Source organism: Camponotus floridanus, unplaced genomic scaffold, assembly GCF_003227725.1.
Source record: "Camponotus floridanus strain SB8 unplaced genomic scaffold, Cflo_v7.5 scaffold61, whole genome shotgun sequence".
NCBI lineage: Eukaryota > Metazoa > Arthropoda > Insecta > Hymenoptera > Formicidae > Camponotus > Camponotus floridanus.
This window is the reverse complement of record NW_020229781.1, coordinates 248,820-271,864: the sequence shown is the minus strand read 5'-3', so window position 1 is coordinate 271,864 and position 23,045 is coordinate 248,820. Positions and strand designations below refer to the sequence as shown.

The window sequence follows — 23,045 nt, the reverse complement described above, 5'->3', positions numbered from 1 at the left end:
TAATAACGAAATATTGTAATTCGCAAAGCTCCTCGGTTTTTAAAATTTTTTCATTTGTATAAAAATCAAATTTATAACATCACGCTACAGCAAGTGAAAAATCAACTCAGGCTAGTGGCAACAGCAGGATACGAATTAACAAACTAAAATAAAACATAGACCGTAAAGCCGGGAAAGCCGAAAAAGAGAGAAAATCAGAGGAAGGAACAAGAGAGTGAAAAAGAGAGAGAGAGAAAGGACATGCCGGAAAGAGCGTGTGATGAAAACGGGACGCGCTCAAGAGGGAAGTATTATCCGGCACGAGTAACCAGCGGAGACCTTCACCGAGACCGAGATAGGTCGACATTGCCCCTGTGCGCCGTGTGCTCGTTGCACCCCGCCCTACAAACAGCAGCGGCAGGTAGGAGAACCAGCCGTCATAAGCAACAGCGGCAGCAGCGGCAGCGAAAACAGCAGCAATAGCAACCCCTGCCGTCTCACGGTATAAAGAGGACGCCGTCACCACCACTACCCCTGTCATCATCATCACCACTACGCCACAATCCCTCCTACCTACTGCGCTCACTTTGGCCTAGAGGAATAGCCTTGCTCCTATATGACAATTCGATGAGGGTGAGGTGCCGACCGTGGCAACGGGGGATGCACGAGGGTCAAGAAGAGTATGGAGGCGAGGGGACGGACGGAGATACGGCGAGGGGGATGAACGCAGGCGCGAACGCAGACGCAATAGGCGGACAAAACGGCGCCGAGCATTCCGGCGACGCCAGACAACGCGGCACAATCGAGACGTGATAATCGCCGTGGGATTGAAGAGGAATTAAGATAGAGAGAGAAAAAAAATTATCATCGTGTGTCTATCCCCTTGACACGATCAGTCCGCAGCATCCGGCGTGCATCAAGGATGGGAATCGTAAAGACGGCCTCGGAGAGCATCCTAGAGGAGACAGTTGTGCCGAGTGAGGAAGCGAATTACTCGCTGCAGGGTCACGCCGGTAAGTGTGAATTGATTTATATACTTTTACGCGCGAAAAGAACGAGCGATGCTATCAGATGCCAGAACCATCAAGGTCGCTGGCCGTCTGTTCGCTCGTTCGCTCAGCTTAAAAGGGACGCAGGAATTCCTACTTGCTCGCGATGCCACCGGTTTAAAGGCGATGTGGCGAGCCACCCACTCAAGAGCTACTGCTAACAGGTGTTTGGAGATACAGATATACAGCCCGCGGTGCTTTCATGCGCCAGTACCATCGGGCAAATTCGATCTTCGGCATCGTTGTAACATCAGACTATACTTGCGATTGCCAGCCTTGAATTCCCGGTTTACTGTTTCACGTTAAGGAATGCTAACTATGTAGATCACTCGTATGATCGCGGCTTGCTCAGAGGATCAGTATCAATTAATTGGCATTAAATAAGTGGAACAGCTTCAAATTTTGATTCAAGCTGAGATAGATTGGCTAAGATATTTATTTTTATTTGATATTAAAGATAGATGAAATATTAAAGATAGATGATATTTATTTTTATTTGATATTAAAGATGAAATATATAGATGAAATATTCCAAACATTAATATAATTGATTTATTTAAAAAAGACTAAATACATATATTATAAACATAGAAAGCTCTCAAAGAATTTTTTGAAATTTGATGTTGAATCGCGAGGCACGCGTATGTATATAGTGGCTAATCACTGATTGTGCATCGGGTTTTAATAAATTGCAAAGCGTACAAATTGAATGCTATACAATGTATTATATTTAAGTACATATTGATGTATCGTTTTCATCAACCATGACATGGTATCAAAGTTAAAGCTATATACCATTATTGTCGACATTGTGTTGCTAATATTGTATGAGGCATATATGTTGCTTTTAGTATATATAAATACAAAAGCAACACTTTAGCACTATTTATATTTGTAAGAATCGATAAGTACCGCGATAAAGTTTCACAAAGAATATGGGGACTTCGCTCCCATGTCCACGTTCTGTGATAGAGTCGATAGAAATTGACAGGTAGAATGAATAGAACATTGTCTGTCGATCAACGATAATAAACATCTCCGATCCAGGGATCTACTTTCAATACGGATATTACATAATATTGATCAAAACGAGGTTACTGTAAACTGACCCAATTTCTACTGGTAGGTGTAAAGCTTGAATCGATGCCGTGAATTAAAGCTACGTAACATTTGTAAGCTAATCAGCCGCATACATTTCCTTAATTTTTGAGTTTACTCTCACATGTGGAACATTTGAATGCATAATTTATTTCTATTTTATAATTTTTTACCCATTTTTCTCGAATTATTTACAAGTTTAATTCTAACAAAAGAAAAGCATTTCCATATGTGTTGCGGAATTACAATAATTATAATAAAGCAAGGTAACTCTCTCTTTGTAATGAATTATATTATGACCTTGCGTGTGTATAAAAATAATCCTATATTTCAAGGTAAATCATGAGGTAAATCATGTTGCTGCAGGTACATTTAATTCATATATTGCTTGTATACAAATAGTACGAGAAAGACGCCATCTCCGAAAATATATATATGCAGAATAAGAGATATGGCGCTGTATGAAATCTTTGCCCTTGGCCTTATTCAAGTACTTGATTTGGAAACTTTCGCAATGTTTTCTGAAAGACACTAAACTTAAACATGCTCGCATTTCAGGGTTAGTCATAAGTGAAATTGATAGCGAGATATCGAAAGGTTGAATAATTTTGTGTGATGCATAATCTGCTATTTATATTATGATATTGGCATATTATCTGCGTAATTAAACTGCAACGCGTGGAAAGCATACGCGTATAATTTGATCTATAATGACATCAATTAATTAATTGATGTAACTCTCTAAACGAGCAAATTACACACCGCTTTTGCAATTACGGCGATTGTGTATATTTTTATAGTAACGAGTTATTATTCCGCTTTTATCGGGACAACACGTTATCGTTATGACAACCATTACGAGAATTTATGTGATTAAAGGCCGCAATGTGCTGGTTGGTCGTGTTAAATCAAGTCTTCATCATCTGTTTATAATGTAGCTATGATCAAAGACACATATTAGCAGAGAAGAGTAAAGCTAGACGAACTAATATTTACATATCAACAGGTCCTAAATGAACTGAAAATTAGATACGACTCAAAGCCTACTCGGAAAATGAAATACTTCTGTCAATCGGAAGGAACACTTGATTATTTACTATAATTTCAATAAAACGCAAACTTTTTCTTCTCTCATCGCATAATATTATTATATTAACGCTATTATTTAAATTTATAAAAAATGACAAACAATAATAAAAATATGACCATCAAAGAATGCCGTGAAAAAATATGATTTTTTGTATCAGAATGTTTTTTTTAAAGGATTGAAGCTTTGATTTCTACAATAAAAACAGTTATATCTTCCTTTGATTTCCATAAAACGATTAATTTAATATCCTGCGTTTCTTCATATTTATAGCAACTTTTAACTTTGATTAAAATGTGTTTTTCACACTTACGCTTCTTAGTCAAGGATTATAAACTTTGGTCTCTGAAGGCCTTTTCGGGAAGTGGCACGTGTATAAATTATAAACTTGTGTAAACAGAGATTTTCTTTAATTAAACTTTTCTCACGCATTTAATTTTCGATGAAAAAGTTATCTTATAATACTAAAATATACAATATTAAAATATCCCAAAGAAGGATAGAAGATTCTTAAATTTCTGTTATTTTTATTTGCTGATAATACATGTAAGGCAAGATTCCAGCAAGTAAGATTCCATCTTGATGCAAGAGATAAATCGTGGGCGTCACTTTAAACGTTCAGCTTGAAACGCTTGCTTGTTGCACAGTAGAATAACTTGAATGCCTATATAAATGCAAAATCAGGCGTTCGCATTAAAAATAAAATAAATATTATATGCTCCGTGAGATTATGACATGTATTATGCTTTGTGAGAGAGTATCAAAAATGTGTAATTTAATTTAAAAAGTATATAATAAGATTGTTTATATACATTATGTTATATTTAGCTTACATTGCACGTGTCTAAAGAGAAAGTTACGTCTGGATGAGCATGGGCATTATTGAGTTAAAAAAAAAGCGTTTGCATAAAAAAATCGTCACAGTTAAGTTAACAAAGCAATTATGCACGAAGTTGATATTGAAGAATTTACATTGAGTGTCTCTTATTTAAATATTCGTAATCGTAAAAATGCATTAAAGTAAAATAAATAGAATAAAGTCAAAATGATTAGTGAAATATCATAAGCATTAGAGATACTTTTTCAACTCACATAAAATTCATAAAAAGTTCCTGTATTAAAATTGATTTGACGAATGTATTAAGCTTTTCCTCCAAATTCATCGATCATTTGTTCAGCAAAATTCAACTCCTCTTTTTCAAAATCATCAATTTCTTCGTATTCGGAAGTCTGCTCAGAAGTCTGCTCAGAGATTGATATCATTTTTATCTCTCCGCACACGTCCTGCGTTTCACTTTTTTCTATTTCATCCACGGTGGATAATTCATCTTGCTTCTTCAGAAATTGCTCTACGTCAGCTTTCAATCCTTCTTTGGGAAGGACATCGTTTTGTTGCCGTCCGATAGTATCCAAGAGCATACTCATTGTTTCCGTATAATCCGGCTCAAACATTTTTCCCTCAGGATTCTTTTTGAATAAATACTCGGCCTAGAATATGAAAAATGCATCAGTGCAACAATATAATACTTATGTATACCATAAATTTAGATATCGAGAAACAATGAATGAAATATTTTGGTGTATTCAAAGTTTTTGCGAATAAAATAAGATAATGTATTTGTAGTAAATTGTAGTAAATTAATTTTCAATTCACATATATTCACAGAAACACAATATAGTATTGTTTAATTAAAAATAAATAATTGTAAGGAAAAGTTAAAATAAATAGATATTTTAAAATTATATATGTATATATGTATATGTATGTGTGTGTGCAATTTTCTGTGGCTGTGTAACTCTCCACTCGAATGTAGGAATACGGGGAAATGTAGGCTTGATCTCATAATCTATTTAGAAACAGGTCACCATCTAGAATCGATATTACGACCCACTTTCACTTTTAATATCGTTTGTTCCATTTTGCTTTTATTTTTGCAGAATTCTTTTCGCAACGTAATATCGGACAGCCTACACGCTTTGCATTATACGCATTGCTTCGAATGATTTCAATCTTTCAGATATCACGTAAAAACATGCTGTTGTGTTATTTGTACCAACCCGCATAGCTACCAACAATGATTCGCACAACAATGCAGCTATTATCAATGCAGCTATATATAGTTATGCTGCTTAATGTGGGATCGTCAATAGCAGGAACGGCGAGTTTTGATCAACGCTGTACAGTATCTAAAAATTATTGGAGTGTACGCAAAAGAAATTATTATATTTGTACATATATATAATTTTATATAGGTTATTACGTAATACTATATTGTGAAAAAGCTAAATGCTGTATTCAATTTCAATATTTTCAGTTATTATCTGGTTGTCAAGTTTAATAATTACTAATTACTAATAATAGGAATTTAATAATGCTCTTGCATTATTCTAATATTGAATTATTATACACACAAATATCAACACCGATGTTGCATGAGATTCGTTGTCGATAAATTAGTTTCCATTATAGTAAATGTCGTCTCTATATTTTACACGTATATGAATATCTATGCGGTGACAGAGTATAATAGAACCAATATAGCATCTACGCTGTAAAATATATGCTTTAGCGAATGGAATGTGACAAATATCATCATTAATGAGATATCACATATTATATATAGAATAATCCAAACATAATTTTAAAATTTCAAACAACACGCGAATAAGCTAAAATAATTAAAAGAATTATTAATAGAAAAAGGTGACTACGTGATGTTAATTAAAAATAATCAGATAAAGTAAGTTTGTTTTTTATAACATGCATATACACACTTTTCTTAGATAGCATCTATGTGCTATTTAATGTGTTTTATTCAATTCTCTTTGGTATCTCGAGAATCCGGAATAACTTTTTAATGAATGTATCGATTATTACTTTGTTATTATTACAAGTTCAAACTTAAATTTCAGGACGAGCTTCGTTACGTGATCGGAAAGCTGAAACCTCACACAATGTAGAAATGCTCTTATTCTTTTTTTCCTTAAGATTCCTTATTTTGCACAGGAATAAGTATTAAAAATATAAATAACAAAATTAGCATAGTATTATAAAACGATTCGCGCTATATATACGTATACTTCCGGCTAAAATTGTCGAGATGTGTCATAGTGATGCAATCTGCGAAACTCCATAATGTTTATTACATCGCTCGTTTTTACGTCGTAATTATGCGAATGTTACGTTGTACTCGTAATTTTAGCATAGTCATGACGTCGCATATCGCGCATTCAACCTCGTTATTAATTTTCCTTTGTGACTCGGTTTACGCGATCGGCATGCTCTTATGCAAGAACATCTAAAGATACTAGCTTATTGTTGCGTTATCGCGTTCTATTACCTCGCAATCTGGTATCCGCTGGTGTCTCAATATTTCCCAAACAACGTTAGAATCCTGATTTGTTTGCACGCAACTTGCATAGAAATCGTCACATTAGTTATGTCCAATAGATAGAGCGCTTTTATCACAGTGCACATACTGGTAATATGTAATAGAAAGTACATGATTTGCAGAAAATATTATTTTTCCAAAGTATGCGTAAATTCATTGCAACGTTTGGAAAATAATACATCTGCATGTGCAATCTTAATGCTCGCGTTTCTTTCGTAATTACATGAAATAGTACATAGAAATACTTCATCAATGGATCTACGACACGCGATTCGAGTAAATCTCTGTAAATCGAGTTTGCGATAAGTTTATAATCTAAAAAATATGAAAAAAGACAATCAGACTGTCAAAAAAACTTTGTATGATGAATTGGATTGACTAAGTATATAACGTATGCATCTATTGACGAAAATATATTGATATCGTAATATATTTTGATACAAGAGAGGAAATAATTTTTTCGAGACTAATGTACATGACTGGTATCTGAGTAATCGATCGAACTGACGCAATGATGAAATTTTTATCAGACAGCCAACATTTTCATCTAGACTGGTTCATTGGTTTGGATTATCGATAGAAAAATTATATATGCTGTTATATATGTTGCTAACAATAAGATATTATTGAAATTCTCGAGCAGTTTAGTACATAGATTAGTGTCATTATATCACAAATTTATAGTCGACGATCATATAAAAGGGTAGGAAGATCACATTTGAATATTGAAAGCGAGTATTGTCGAGTCATTGCAGAAATAGGAAAAAATTCAATTTATTACTAGAAAAAGTAAGATCGGCGATCGAATATTATTTTTCAAAGGGCGATAATATTTTTCTTTAAAAAGCAATAAATGTCTTTCAAAAAGTATCAATTTTGAAGAACACCTTAAAATATCTGCACGTTGTTTTCTTTGCTCTCTTCATAATGTGTCTTAAGATCGTATTTATCTGAATTTATTGTCTTTTAAATAATGAATGTTGAAGGTTAGATATACACTTATACGTTGCTCTGTACTACTACGAAATACCAATTTCATCAAATCCATTGGGAGATCTCGAAGGTAATTCGAATTTATTTTATCGACGTTGTATCTTTCTTTTTTATCTCTCTTTTACTCTTTCCTCTTTATGTCTCCTTAGCTTCTCTCTAACGTTTTATCTATCCATTTATGACACTATGTATATACAATGCAAACTATTACTTATTTTTAAAAATCGCTATTTAGCACTTGTATTTAGCATTATATTGTATCAAATTTGTAAAAGATATAAAAAAACCGTTATTATAAAATTATTATAAAAATCTTTGATATTATTGAACCAAAGCTTCAAAAATTCTTACGGGAGCAATTTTAAAATTACGATATATTGTAAAATAGAGACACGTGATGAAATCTATTATTATCAAAAAATTGCATATTATTTCAAAATTACGTTGATAAATTATTTTATAATGCAGCATTACAAAATCAAAGCTGAGATTGACATTTGTATACATATATATATATATATATATATATATATATATATAATTTTATATTATATAATATTAATCTCAGCTTGGATATACCTTTTTTTTTAAAGTATGTTTAAATATATGACTAAGTTTAATCAATATGGAGTTCACGATGATAGGTCTTAAACGATAAGATTGTTCATGAATAAGAGAACGAATTAAAACGATTACTGAAGCCGATAGTGAAAAAAATTGCTTTTGCCCTTTGCGTTTCTCCGTAATAGCGGACCGATCAAAATCGGCGAAGCTCGAAATTATAGATAGACAGTCCCGATATGGTCGACAGAGAGCCAAGAGAACGGTCATGCTCCTATTCCTCTCGTGGCTCGATGCTTCGGAATGGAACGGCGTCTAATCGTGAGCAACAGCAACCTATCGATTTCCTCGAGAACGGGATTCGAAGTGTGAAAGTTGTTCTCGCATTCGCACATGTTCCTTTCGCGGCGATTGTCGAACTATGTGGCAAAAATCTAATGAAATTACCTAACTTGACGATACCTTAAAATGTACGTTCGTTTTGGACAAGTGCGATAGAATTTTATTTATCATTCGGATCTAACGCTTTCACTCCCGTTAATTGCAATTATTACATGAACGCACGCAAATCATTACTTTTAGGGATGGCATGTGCAGGCAAGTGCATACTGCACGAAGTTTTTATAAGTTTAATCAAAGTAGTTTAATTAAAGTATTATTTTGGTTGAAATAAGTCACTATTCTAGCCAAATATTACAACTGATAAAATATGAATTGTTTAAAATTGCTGTTTAAAATTTGCTGTTTAAAATTTCATTTATATTAATTATTCATTTAAAATTTTTCTAAAACATATAAAACGTTAAAAGTAGGTTTGTACGTTTGTATGTTTGTTTAGCAAAATATTATTTTATAGTTGCTTATAGTTATATGATTAATCAAATTATTATAATATCAAATATATTATACTAAAGATGTTTCTCGCACATTTCCTCTGATTTCTGATAAAAATTAAAATATAATGCTCTTCCAATACGTTTTCTAAGATATCCCTTTCATATAAAAAAAACACATTTGATAATTTTAAATCCTTACATACAAATAATCATACATACACAAATATACATATACAAATAAAACTTTGTTACGAATAAGTAATAGATCTCAATAAACGTTTTATATACAAATCTTTAATCTTTAATCTTTATTATTATTTCGATAGACGAAATTCGATACGATATGCATTGCCATGAGCAGTATTGTCTCAGTTTGCAAAGCTGATCAGAAAAAAAAATTTGTCACTTCTTTTAATTTGCCTTACTACTTGAGCATTAATTTTGTTTCATCTGTCGGGAGATAATTATCAAATATCGCGCCGTATACCCGAACATGCCAAACGAACTGTGAATTTAATCGAATTAAAAGCCGGTCACTTGACGTAATTACCCTCAGGCCGCTTTAGTATAATGGGCTGAACCCGTTTAGTCTGACGGAATTATCGGAACGCAGAGACCATAATCCATTTGTTACACGTTTCGTGCCAGCTTTCCTACTTTTGTCTTACACACGTGTTGTTTCATTTCAAGCTATTACTATCGATGAATTGTAAGTGGTAACATGTGCGATGGAAATGAATATTTCACTATCATTTCTTTTCGATATGGACCGTGTGTGTAATAAATGAGAATAATAAGCGAGTGTTTTTCTGAGAATAATACAAATGCGGTGTAAAAGATAACAAACGATGATATACTAACGAGAAAATCTATTGGATCCTCTGGCCGTAGTTTCGCAACTTCTATCAAAGCTTCTGTTAATGTTGGAAATACGTACTTCGTAAGATAATGTCGCAATGGCTCCGCCAAAATACAAAGTCTTTCCTCTTCTTCTTGCTTCAACTTTTCCAACAAATTGGTCTGTAAAAAATAATATTTTTTCCATTGAATTATCTATTGTGTTATGTTCCGAATTGAATTATCTATGATATTGTGTTATGTTCCGAATTGAACTTTTCCAACAAATTAGTCTGTAAAAAATAATATTTTTTCCATTGAATTATCTATTGTGTTATGTTCCGAATTGAATTATCTATGATATTGTGATATGTTATTGTTAATAATCTAAAGTCTACTACAATTTTAATGACATTTTAAGAAATATCATCTTTATTTCTCATAAACTTATATTAAGAATAAAAGTGATATCTGACAATTATGGACTTATAAGAATAATTCATATCGCAAAATATTTTTAACACGAACAGAAAGTTTTCTGTATGTTACCTGTGTATTTATTATATTTAACGTTCTTTTCAAAAATGTATTCTTGATTTTTAATGCGCTCCGTTTAACTTCGCTTAACGTTATTCTAGTCGAGTGCTTGTCGAGTTGTCTATGATTTTGCATGTATAAAAGCATGTCGTCGTATAAGCAACCAACCGTGATCGATATGCATTTGCATTTATCGGTGGCTTGAGTTGCTAATGCATGTATTGCAGTTACAAGTTCTTTATGTAAAAAAGTTCCGTGAACTTCAAAAGTTACGCGACTAATCCCGGTCAGTCGCGTAACTTTTGCCAGACACGCGCAAAAAAACAGATTAATATTGCAAACGAGCACTTCAGCTCATCTAGTTCGTTTAATCCTCAGATCCGCTTATGAGTTATTAATTCGCTTTTAAAAGTAATTTTTGTATCTGAAAATTTTGCATGGGGGGACGTAATTGGCATAATACGGATATTGCGAACTCGATAACGGAAAATTATAACAGAAATATTTATTGATGAAAAGCAATATCGCAGGTATAAATTTCGTTGGAATTCAAAACACGTTTTAAAAGATAATTTGATTTGTCATCAAAAGAATATCTGTTTCCGAAATTACGTCCAGTTATAGAGCAGAAATTTCATATCTACTCTTATAATTCGAATGAATTCTGACATATCGAACAAATTAAATCAGGATAGATACGTATCAATGTATTGTAATCCAAATCCATATCAAATCGAAGAAACAAGGAAGTAAATGTACGTGAATTTTCTCATGAGTCATATCGTTAGTTATTGCAAAAATAGATTTATTATATATTCTCAATGATTTATGTATATTAAATTAATTTATTATTTATTTTAACAATCAAAAGATTAATTTAGCAATTTGAATCATTATTAGATCGATTCTGTCTATGTGTGTAATAATCTGTTTATCGGCATACATATACAAATGCGACGCTTACAAACATCAATGCAAGTAATTTTGATAATTAACTAATTTATTAGTTCAATTGATTTCTAAATATTGAAAGAGAATTTACGAACCCATTCCTTCATTTTTTCTTTACGTTGCCTTTTACATTCCAAAATTTCTCGTTCCTTCTGTAATTTTTCTGCAGCTTCAGCAGCTCGTGTTTCCGCCTCAGCGCGTTTCCGTGCCGCCTCCATTTCCTCAGCTGTTAGTCCTGGTCGGAAAAATAAGTATATTTTATTGTTACGGTTTCGAAGAATAAATTAAAAGAATATTTTTTGATACACACATACACACACACACACATATATAATATAAAAAAGGTTAAATGAGATTGTGTAGTCGACCAAACTAGCCAGAATTATAATTTATTCAATACGACGTTTCGACCATATGGTTGTGGTCCTTATCAAGTATACAAAATTAGCCGACGTAATGATAATCAGAGTATCAGCATAGATAGTAATCTTGTGCAAAGCACAAGGCACATTAACAAACTTTATTTTAAATTCGATTTTTTGAGAACAATGAGTCCGTGTGGGACCTCGTCAAAGACTGAACACGATCATAAGTAAAACGGAATAAATTCCGTGCCTTGTGCTTTGCACAAGATTACTATCTATGCTGATACTCTGATTATCATTACGTCGGCTAATTTTATATACTTGATAAGGACCACAACCATATGGTCGAAACGTCGTATTGAATAAATTATAATTCTGGCTAGTTTGGTCGACTACACAATCTCATTTAACCTTTTGAAAAATTCGACTAGCGATATTAAGCTATCTACAAATATATAATATAATTCTAAAATTTTTTAAATCCTAAAAGTTCTTTATTTAAAAAAATTCTTCTCACTAACTTCATTATAATATATAAATCTGTACAAATTGCTTAATATTATTTTATTATATTGCTTAATATCATTTTATTATTTTATTATACTTCATAGAAACCGTATATAAGAATCAATTCTTCGATGTCGGTTATAACGCTAATTAAACTTAACTGAACATCCTTTCTCTTTGTAGATGGCAGGGTATAATTATAATATGAACAAAAAAATACACAACAAACCAAGATTGCAGTTTACTAACGGCAAAAAGATTGACCTTTTAGTTTACGAGAAATATCATATTAAAAATTGGAGGCTACTGTATTCCAAAGAAATTATTACTTGAATACTTGAAAAGAACTTTATATCTTTATTAGGAAATAATTTTCTGCAGAAACTTTCATTATAAACAATAAAAAAAATTCACTTTATGACATTTGTCTTTTTTCGCCGATTTATAAGTGCCTCTATTATAGAAATAAAATGAACGTAGTAACACTATGTGCGGAACAATATTGAAACGAACCAAAGACATTGACATGCATATCGTGAAAAAGTCATGGAAAAAGTCAAGATCATATATATATATATATATATATATATATATATATATATAAAATTGCAGAAGGGTATGAATCATCGCGCATACCATAATTCCTTGGTTTCCCGAGCTTTTCCAAGCATTGATAAATCGTGGGAAACATATCGGGACAAGTGTCAGCTTCTACAGAAATGATGAGTGGGTGGATTTCCATTTCGTCAAATAATTGTAACGGCGTATTGTCATCCATATTTCTCTCTCTAGAATTGCATAAGTGATTTAATGCATTGCATAGTTTCCGTATAAATTTAAGTCTCTATTTTAGAAAAGCATAGCTTGTAGCAAACTACGTTTGCACAGTTTTGTTTATTTGACAAATGTAGAAGGCAAAAATGTCTCTCAATGATAATTTATTTTATCTAAACATATTGATAATCCTCGCAATTATAGCAAGAATAAGGGGTCTAAGCTTCTTGTCAATAGGTATTATTATGACTCGACATAAAAAGCTTTCTTTCAGTCGAAAATCCTTTTAAATCCCTTAATCGACTTACAATCCCTCGAATAAGTTTGTTTAAATGATAACGGACTTATTACTGTCACTTAACTTTTAACTCTCTTTTTCTCTCTGTTACTGACATATTTTAAAAATGTTACATTTTCTTTTTTATTGCGGATGTGATCAATCTTCAACGCGCGTTTTACAATCCCATTTGTACGTGGTAGCTTCAATATCGATTCGTTTGTTAAAAATATTACGGTATGAATAAATTACAATACTTTTTATGAGCCATAAGAAAAAGGATGTGAATATATCTGATTTTTTTTGTCGCGAATATGTGACGTTAATACCTATATTCCTTCAAACGTCGCAGCATATGTTCCTCCGTATAATGCGTGTTCTGTATTTCTTTCTCTGGTAGATTGATAACTCGTTCCTTTAGAAACTCATCACTCGCTTCTAAAACTATGACCAATTCCGGCAAGATCGTATTCTCGATTTCAATATTCTCGTCCTCGAATTGCTCTACTTCTTTCTCTAAATTCTCTTTGTCGGACATAAATAACTTTCTCGCCTGTTCGATAGTTTTCGGGTATCCATCCATCACATATCCTTGGTTTAAACAGTCTTTCGACTTCAATCGATTCAGGAACAATCTTCAATATTAATTGATATCATTTCTAATATTATTTAAAGAGTGCAATATTTCCTGATAAGAAACAATTAAAAATTTTAAGACCAATATTGCAAATTTTTATATTTTAATAAAATATTGAATTAGCATTTTTTAAGAAAACGATTCAACTAGTACTTCCGAGTATAAAGCTCTCACTCTATTATTTTCTTAAAATATTACATTTGACTAAAAGAATTTGTGATAAAGTAGCTTGCAGCATTTAATAAAATTTGTTTAACGTTGCGCTTTTTACGTCGAAGTTTTTTGATGCGTATATTATGTAATCTATGTAGCATATATATATATTATGAAACTCTTTCGCACATACACAACAAAAGAATGTTATATATCTTAATAAGACATGTGGGAAATGTCTCGCATGTGTTCCGCTATTTAGACGAGAAAGAATGCTGAGAACATGTATGAAGACATACACGTCCATTCAACACAAATTTACACATCACTTTACCACACACTTTGATCCAAATTGAACACGAATCCGTGTAACAGAGCACGTAAATATGTTCGATTTTGATGCAATTAGCGTGCCGAGGGAAGCAAGTCCTATTTGAGCTTTTAGCATTAACTACGCTATTGCACCGTTATCAGAAGAGCACCTGGTAAATCAGATAATGTTTCGGTGTCGATGTGATTACAACACCGACCGCAATGCAGGAAATGAAGCGGGTAACAATGCGAACAGTGCTCTCCAAATGTACACGTTCGTGACATTCTGCTTGAGCATACATCGTTGAGGAAAGACATAGAGAAGCTCTTGCGCGTATAGGGAACTTGACGTATAAATATTTAATAACTTATTCAAGACGGCATCGTCGAGACGACCATTATTTGCTGCCATGTTGGTTCGGATCTCGTCAAGCTGCTCTTGCAACTTTACAATGACCTCTTTTTCATCTTGTTCTTCTACCTCTTCTTCTTGATCCTTTCTATCACCTTCGTCGCCATCTGCTGCCATATCTCTCAGATCATCATTTTGTCGTCCTTTGCTTAATTTTGCAGCTTCGATATCGTTGATCTTATAATTTTTATACAAATTAAAGTATATTATAACATGTTCTGTTTATATATGAATATTCTGTCTATATATTTACCAATTTCTGAATTGTATCAGAAATCAATGTTTTCACATGAATATAATGTATTTCATAATGATTCGCGAGATATCGAGCGACTCGAGTCTTTCCAGATGCCGGCGGACCAAGAACGATTATTTTCACTGGACGTAGGTTTCGCGCTGCTTTATATTCCTTTATAATTATGTCTACGACATTTTGAAATGGCATGTCAAGATGCCAATGTATCCGGTCAATGATATATACGGGATCGATGTTTAAGTCCACGGTCATTTGATCGTATACCTGATGTGAAACCTCTGGCAGCAGAAGAGCCTCTTCCTTTGATATGTTTTTTATCTTACCGGTAGTTAGGCCTTGACTGATTTTCTGTTTAAAGATATTAATTCAGGGATAAAAAATATTTTATGTCCCATAGTATATCTATTAGGAGTATAACTAAGTTTCCGCCGCTCATAATTAGATAGCTCTAGCTGCAAATGTAGTAAAGTTAGGCATTTGTCAATAAAATTGAGTGCGCAAAGATTCATTTTTTGTGAAAGAGATATTTTTTGAATCGATTTAAAATAAAACGTGATAGGTTATTTTTTCGATGTGTACTTCTTCACTACTTTGATTTAAATAAAACTGTAGAAGTTTATCGATTGATTTCTGAAACAATCATGACTGACCTCTACCAACAATAATTATACCGATTGAACGATGAATTGATGCAAAAAAGGGCAGTAATCGACGTAAAGTAATTCTTTTGCATGACAATGCGTGACCTCATGTTACAAAAATCGTAAAAGAAATACTATTGAAACTCGAATGCGAAGTTCTCTTGCACCAGTCTATTCTCCAGACTTGGCCCCATCGAATTACCAGCTTTTCCGATCAATGCAAAACGCGCTCGCCCGATACACACTTCTCCAATTACTAAGAAGTTCAAAAATGGGTCGATCAATTCAAAAAACAAGTCGTTCTATAGTCGCGAAATCCAATTTTTGTAAAAAAGATGGGAAAAAGTTATAGAAAACAATGGATTACATTTTGATTAATATATTAATTCATTTTCTTATTGAAATAAATGCATTTTTCAAGTAAAAAAACGGCAGGAACTTAGTTATACACCTAATAATTTTAATTCTTCTAATTTAATATGCAATATATTTTTTAAAAGTATATTTTATTTATAAATATGTATAAAATTAATATTATAAAAGAATATTTTTTTCGCTTACATAAAAAAATGATAATCCAGTAAAAAAGATATTATTTAAAAAAAAATATATATGTATACAATATTACAAAATTTTTTAAATTACTATAAAACAGATTCGCAATGCTAATCTTTGCAATATAGAACATGGATTTATATGTTTTAAGGAAGAATTAATATTCTTGCTCTTTTGAGATGTGCTCGTAAAGACCAACACAAAATACTTGATTCTTTACATTACTTGCATAAACCAGTTTATACAAGTAGGACGAAGAATATTTCAAAAACTGGTTTATGCCTGTAAAACGGAATATAAAGCAAATTATTGAAGTCAACACATTTATTACGAAAGAATTAAGGTCAAGATATATTTATGCAAAAAGAAAATAATAAAATAATAAAATCTGTAGTAGAATAATAAGTTTACAATTATTTTTTCATTGCAAGTGCATATTCTCTGTTCCAAGTTTTCTATTAACCTCTATTTAATTCTATTTTTACAAATTTATATTAAAGAAAAAAAGAGAAAGAGAAAGAGAGAGAAAGAGAATATGATTAAAATATGATGATGAATAAAATATAATTATATAAGTTCAAATTTAATAATAATTTAGTGTGTGTTTAGTCAATAATTGTAAACTTTGTATGCAAAAATATATATAAACAAGCTTTATGTAAACGGATTTGTAGTACCTTAACGATCTTATTTTGTGAGATTATTTCTTGTTCTACGGCTACAATATACCGCATTGGAGGCCAATTTTGTAGTACCGAAACCACAATTCTGAAAATTAAATTACTTGTAACGGTAAACGGATCTCCGGTCAACTGAACAATTAGAATTCCAGCCCGCTCCAAGTGACCTGCATTAATATCGGCATGCATACTTTGATATAATATTAAACTTTTACTGGTCATATAGTAAGGGTAGAATTTTAAAACATGATGCAAACTATGGAGATAATGCTGAGAAACAATTTTACTATTACTTTCACTGTATTTTTATTTCTATGTAATTTCAATCCTAACAATACCAAGATTTATAACTGTGAATACTAAGTACAAATGCCAATATATCATAACTTTTCTAATAAGATAAATGTCTATATTCTCCTTTTTTTTTTACTTACGCAGTCAAGTCGCGAACATGTAAGAGAGGAATCCTATTCCATCCTTTGCTAAATACTGGTAAAAAAGGTGCGTTTTGCCAAGACATTTTAAAAAGATAATGAAGTGGACCTTCTTCTTCTCCGTATGTAATACCGCAACAAATGACCAAGGTTTTTAATTGGTCTTTTAAATTAGTAATCTTCTTTACAATAACGATCTCCCTCTCGCATCGAATGTGCTCCTTGTAATTCGGATGGGGCTTCCGCTTTCGGTAATCAGCTTCCGTGAATGGTAAATCTGGATCTGTCGGATCTAATGGTTTCGTGAGAGCCCATGTCATTATAGTGGAGATCAAAATAATGTGTCGTATTGGCCCATCTCGTTTGAGAGTTTTTGGCGATTTTTTCTCCATATTTTCCAGCACGTGGACGATCTCTGGAAATCGGAAATGGTTAATTGTTTTATCAATAAGAGCTCTACGTGACCGTAAGTTTTAAAGTTTCCGAACTTTTTACTTTTTAATAACGGTCATAACTGTATCACGGGTAACTTTTTTTAATTAAACAATATAATAATTAGCTAAAATATAAATATCCTACGAGAAAATGAAAATTTAAAAGCATTTGTAATTTTTATTAATAATGGTGAGACTAAATTTGAATGTATAGTTATTTTTCTAATCTTTTTCTAATCCTCGAAATTATCTTTCTATTATGATACATATCTTTTTAGTTGAAAAATGTTTATACAAATATATTTAATAAAATATGTATGTATATATGATCTGTAATATAATCAGTATACTCTAACTTTTCTTCTTTTTGTTAATATAATAAATTAAAGAAGATAATGAAATTACACCGTCTTTGCCTGATTAAAAAGTTCAACTTTGAAACTCTGTATCTGTCTTGTGACGCTATTCGCATGAAACGGAACTCCAAATTAAAGGTTGTAAATTTTATTTCGTGCACACTTTATATTGATATAAAATTCGTGAACTATTTTATTATATAAAAGACGAGTTATTTAAAGAATTTTTTCTCTTACGATCTTAGTATTAATAAGTTGTATTTGTATTAATGAACCTTTCAAGACCCAACATATCTCTTTGATTTGGCCTGGCTCCTGTGTAATGTCGTAGATAATGATACCACAGGTCATCAATTCGGACAAAAAAAGACCCTTGTCGAACGAGGTAATCATGGTTACATTTTCTGGACATGTATACTGTCGAATAGAGACAAAAATCAAATAATATACGTGCAAAAAGATCTGATATGCTTTTTCTTCGTAAGATTTCTTTATTTTTTGTATTTTCTCTCTCTTTTTATTCTGATATTCGTATCACGCGATGCACACACACATACACATACACACAAGATTTGCAAAGAAATGTAATAAATGCAAAACAAGCAAAAATACTATTATATATATTAATCAAATTCTTATATAAGTATTTAGATTTTGTAGTAAAATTATAAACTATAAATAGAGTACAAATATTCGTGCAATTGCACACAATATATTTAATAAAGGCAAATTTATCTTGAAAATATGGAGAGACTATTTAAGACTTTTAAATTTCAAAGTTGAATTTTAAAAGAACTTGAAGATGTTACTTTGCTGTCCAAAACTGTACCGATCACTTCATATTTTCTTGAAACTTTTACACTCTTATTAGGCCAGTTTCTTTTTTCTCTTTCTTCTTCTTTGACATATTCATCTTGGAATTCTTCATCTTCCTCGTTCGGCAAAACGTCTGTACTCAGCGGATCCATATATATAGTATCCGATAATACCTGAAAGTTTCATCTTTTAAATCATATAGTTAAATTTTAAAAAAATTATTAAAAAATAGACGTTATTTATAAATTTTTATAAATAAAATATTTATATAATATAATTAATGTCTGAAAATTATATTTAAAAATTGTTGGCACATTTATGATATTATTTAAAATAAATAAATATATATTATATATACATATATATATATATATATATATATATATATCGTCAGACCATAGAGAAATGTAAATATTATATATATATATATATATATATATATATATATAATAGAATATATAAAATTATATATAGAAATATATATATATATATATATATATATATATATATATATATATATCGTCAGACGGTAGAGAAATGTAAATATTATATATATATATATATATATATATATATATATATATAATATTTACATTTCTCTATCGTCTGACAATGCAATTTATCGACATACTTTTAGTTATCTTAATTACTGAAGAACAAACATAAATATTTGTTTCAAGATAAACTATACTATTATGATTAAAAATTACAAGCTTCCAGGAAAATATTATAAAAATTTCTTCGGTTAAATTGCAAGAGTAATATAATGATCATCTGATCATTTCTCATATAATTTCTATATTTTGCAAAAAGCATAAAGCAGCTTTATACAACGATGATCGTTATTATGTTAATCGGTGTAATTAAAACAGAAATACGGAACAATTCTCTAATTGTTTTTTCTTTTTGAATATTGCACATCAATGCGGATAATACCATACATGTAATATAAATGTAATATTTTAACAAAAGCTACCTATATTCGTATTCTTTTGATTAAATTATATAATGATTATATATAATAATTATATTATATTTTCAGCATCAAAAAATAATATTTTCCGTATCTTTGAAGATAATTTTATCACAATATTCGCATATTTTAATAAGTACACTTGATTCAAAACAAAATAATAAAAACATTATTGTATCATCAAATCCCTTTTTAAATTACAATAATGCTTTATTCGTTATATATTTTCTTTTAATTTTTTAAATAATATATTTAGCGTCATTTTTATTAATTGTATTTCTTTTTAAGATAACATATGTATACATACTGTTATAATATTTAATGCTTTAAATATGAAAAATATATATTTCTTAAATAGTAATTTCTAATATTAAGAATAATGATTAAACGTAATATTTACAAATCTTTAAAGAGATTAAGTAAACAAACATTAAATGATTTTGATATAGAAATGCAATTAACATATTGCAGACTTACATATGTGATGTCTTGAAATAATATTAATTTAAAAAAACTGTGCATACGAAGAAAAAAAAATATTATTTTTATAACTTCTTCTAAGCGCTCATTTAATGCAAATTTAAGTAATTTTAAACAAAAAATAAATGTATATATATGAAATTTTTATATTTAAATATTTTATATTTAAATATTTTATTATTAAAAATACATACATCAGTTAATATCTTTCCATGATAGCTATCAATATGATTAATAAAAACACGCCAGGGCTTAAAATGCGGTTTCATATTTTCAGTTTTCAAGTTACGATCCTCTTGTCGTTTTCGAGCTGCTTCAAAACCAAATAGATCGTCCAAAGTGTCCGCAGCAGTTGATTCAATTATTGATGTATTTCGTTTGCTATCCATGTTCAATACGAGACATATATAACTATTATATCATATAAATATTTTATGATATTTTGGGATATAAAATTATGTAAGAGCAAAACACGTTTTTACAAATGACATTTCTAGATTGCTAGTTGCAACTTCAATCCAATAGGAAATACATTGCATCCATATATGCGTGATACATATAGAGTGCCTTGAATTTTATAATAATATTGTTATTGTGTGCATTTTAAGATAATGTGAGAATTTTAACTCTCAGTTGTTAATGACTACTGAGATTAAAAAATGCAAAAAGAATGTAAAATATTTTATATACCGATAATAAAACCAGATTTAACCGATGCTAATTAATATTCGATTATTAATTTCAAGTTGTACACATACACATACACACATACATACATATATATATATGTATATGCAAAATCAGGTCAAACATTACAGATGCGTTTATTATTAGTAATGAGATTAATGAATATGGCATGGCATGAACGCTTGAGGATTATATAAATAATTGTATAAAAAAGATAAACAGAGGAAATATGAGGATTGTCAATCTCTCTAATACGATTCTGAGACATGTGTACATTTCCAATTCTAGGACAATTCCTTTGAGAAAAGCTATCTACTTATTTTAGACGAGAATTGAAATTATAAGCAACAGATATATAAAAATATTTATTGTTTTTAAATGAAAATTTAAGTTAACATAAAATTATTTTAAAAGTTTATTTTATTAGGCGATTTATATAATTTATATGATATTTTAGAACAAAATTTAATTTTTATTTTATCACACACACACATACACATAAATAAATATTTTTCTCTAGTTATAATATTTATTCTTTATGTATATATATATGTGTGTGTGTGTGTGTTTTTCAAATATTATAAAATATTGTATTATATACAGCAAAAATATAATTAAATATAACTCGAATATATATATGAATATAAAGTAGCAACAATAATACAAAATGGTAATATTAAATAGTAATACAAACAGTAATACAAAAACAAATATATTCACTCAGCGCAAAACACTTTAGAAATAATACATTCCAGCAGCGTATTTTGACAAGAAAACGTGAGGAGAAGAAAAAGACACAAAGGATCTGAAGAGTCTCTGAAAGGCGAGAGGTAAAAGAAAAAGGTCAAGGACATTGACATTCAGTAAAATATCTTTGAGCAGCAATGTTTTCTACATAAATTATATAAATTCGTTCACTCTTATCTACATATTAAACGCAATTTTATAAATTGTCATTATCAACAAAGCTATAATTGTTCAGTAATTGAATTCACGTAAATAACAAGAATCCTTAGAATCATCTAACGTCGTTCACATTATCTGCGGATCACAGTAAAGTCACGTAGGCAAAGGATGTAAATTCCATGTTAGCCTTGTAAGGAGCATCCTAACATAGCACGCAAACCATTATTCGAGCTTCCATATTATCTTTGCAATATAGAAAAAGGGTCAGGGTCAGTGAGCATTCCGTACAAAAAATGAACAGGCGCTAAATATAAAAAAATATTTATATATTTGATGAGATAATTAAATGCGTCCATTAATCTATGACAATTCGATTAATAAAAGAGAAATTAATAGAATAAAAAAGTATAATAATCTATTTTTGATTATTGCTAATTCAAGTGCCTATGTATCTTAGAATTCAAAGTTTAGAGATTATATTAATAATAAATAATTTATAATAAAATTATACAAATTTGTCTTAATAATTTTTAATTAAGAACAATATATACATTTATATTAGAACATTCATTTTTTATTAAGAACGGTGAATTTAATGTTTTGGAACAATTGGCGGCAAATTCCTCAAATTCAATTTGAATACAATTAATTAAAATTAATTAATTATAATAATAATAATAGTATAATTTATTATAATTTTATATTAATTCTGTATTAATAATTATTTTGATTTATTAAAAATATGATCTTTTTAATTTAAAAATGTCTATATAAAAAATGATTAACGTTTATAATGTTTTAAAAATGTGAATTTTGAATAAAAGTTTTCTTTTTTATATAAAATTAAAGATTAAAATATATAATATATAATATATAAAATATATGTAAAATTAAAGATTTAAAAAAATATAAAATATATAAAAAGTATAAAATATATAATATTAATGTAATTTATTTATTATACGGGAAAAGTATAATAACAGGTATTATAGCAAGAAAAATCTCTTGAGACATCAAGAAAACATAACTTAGTTATTACTTGACCATCGCGAGATACAAGGATTAGAAGT

At 30.1% G+C, this 23,045-nt stretch overlaps 1 protein-coding gene across 1 annotated transcript in view; it reads left to right on the top strand.

Moving 5' to 3' along the window:
* The first annotated feature begins 69 nt into the window (after positions 1 to 69).
* The window catches only part of LOC105254452 (synaptotagmin-10), a 29,481-nt gene continuing 6,505 nt past the window's right edge, over positions 70 to 23,045 (top strand). The window contains exon 1 of the mRNA XM_011263130.3: positions 70 to 992. Within this exon, the coding sequence (XP_011261432.1) occupies positions 902 to 992 (91 nt within the window). The 5' untranslated portion in view covers positions 70 to 901. The remainder of the gene's footprint in view (positions 993 to 23,045) is intronic.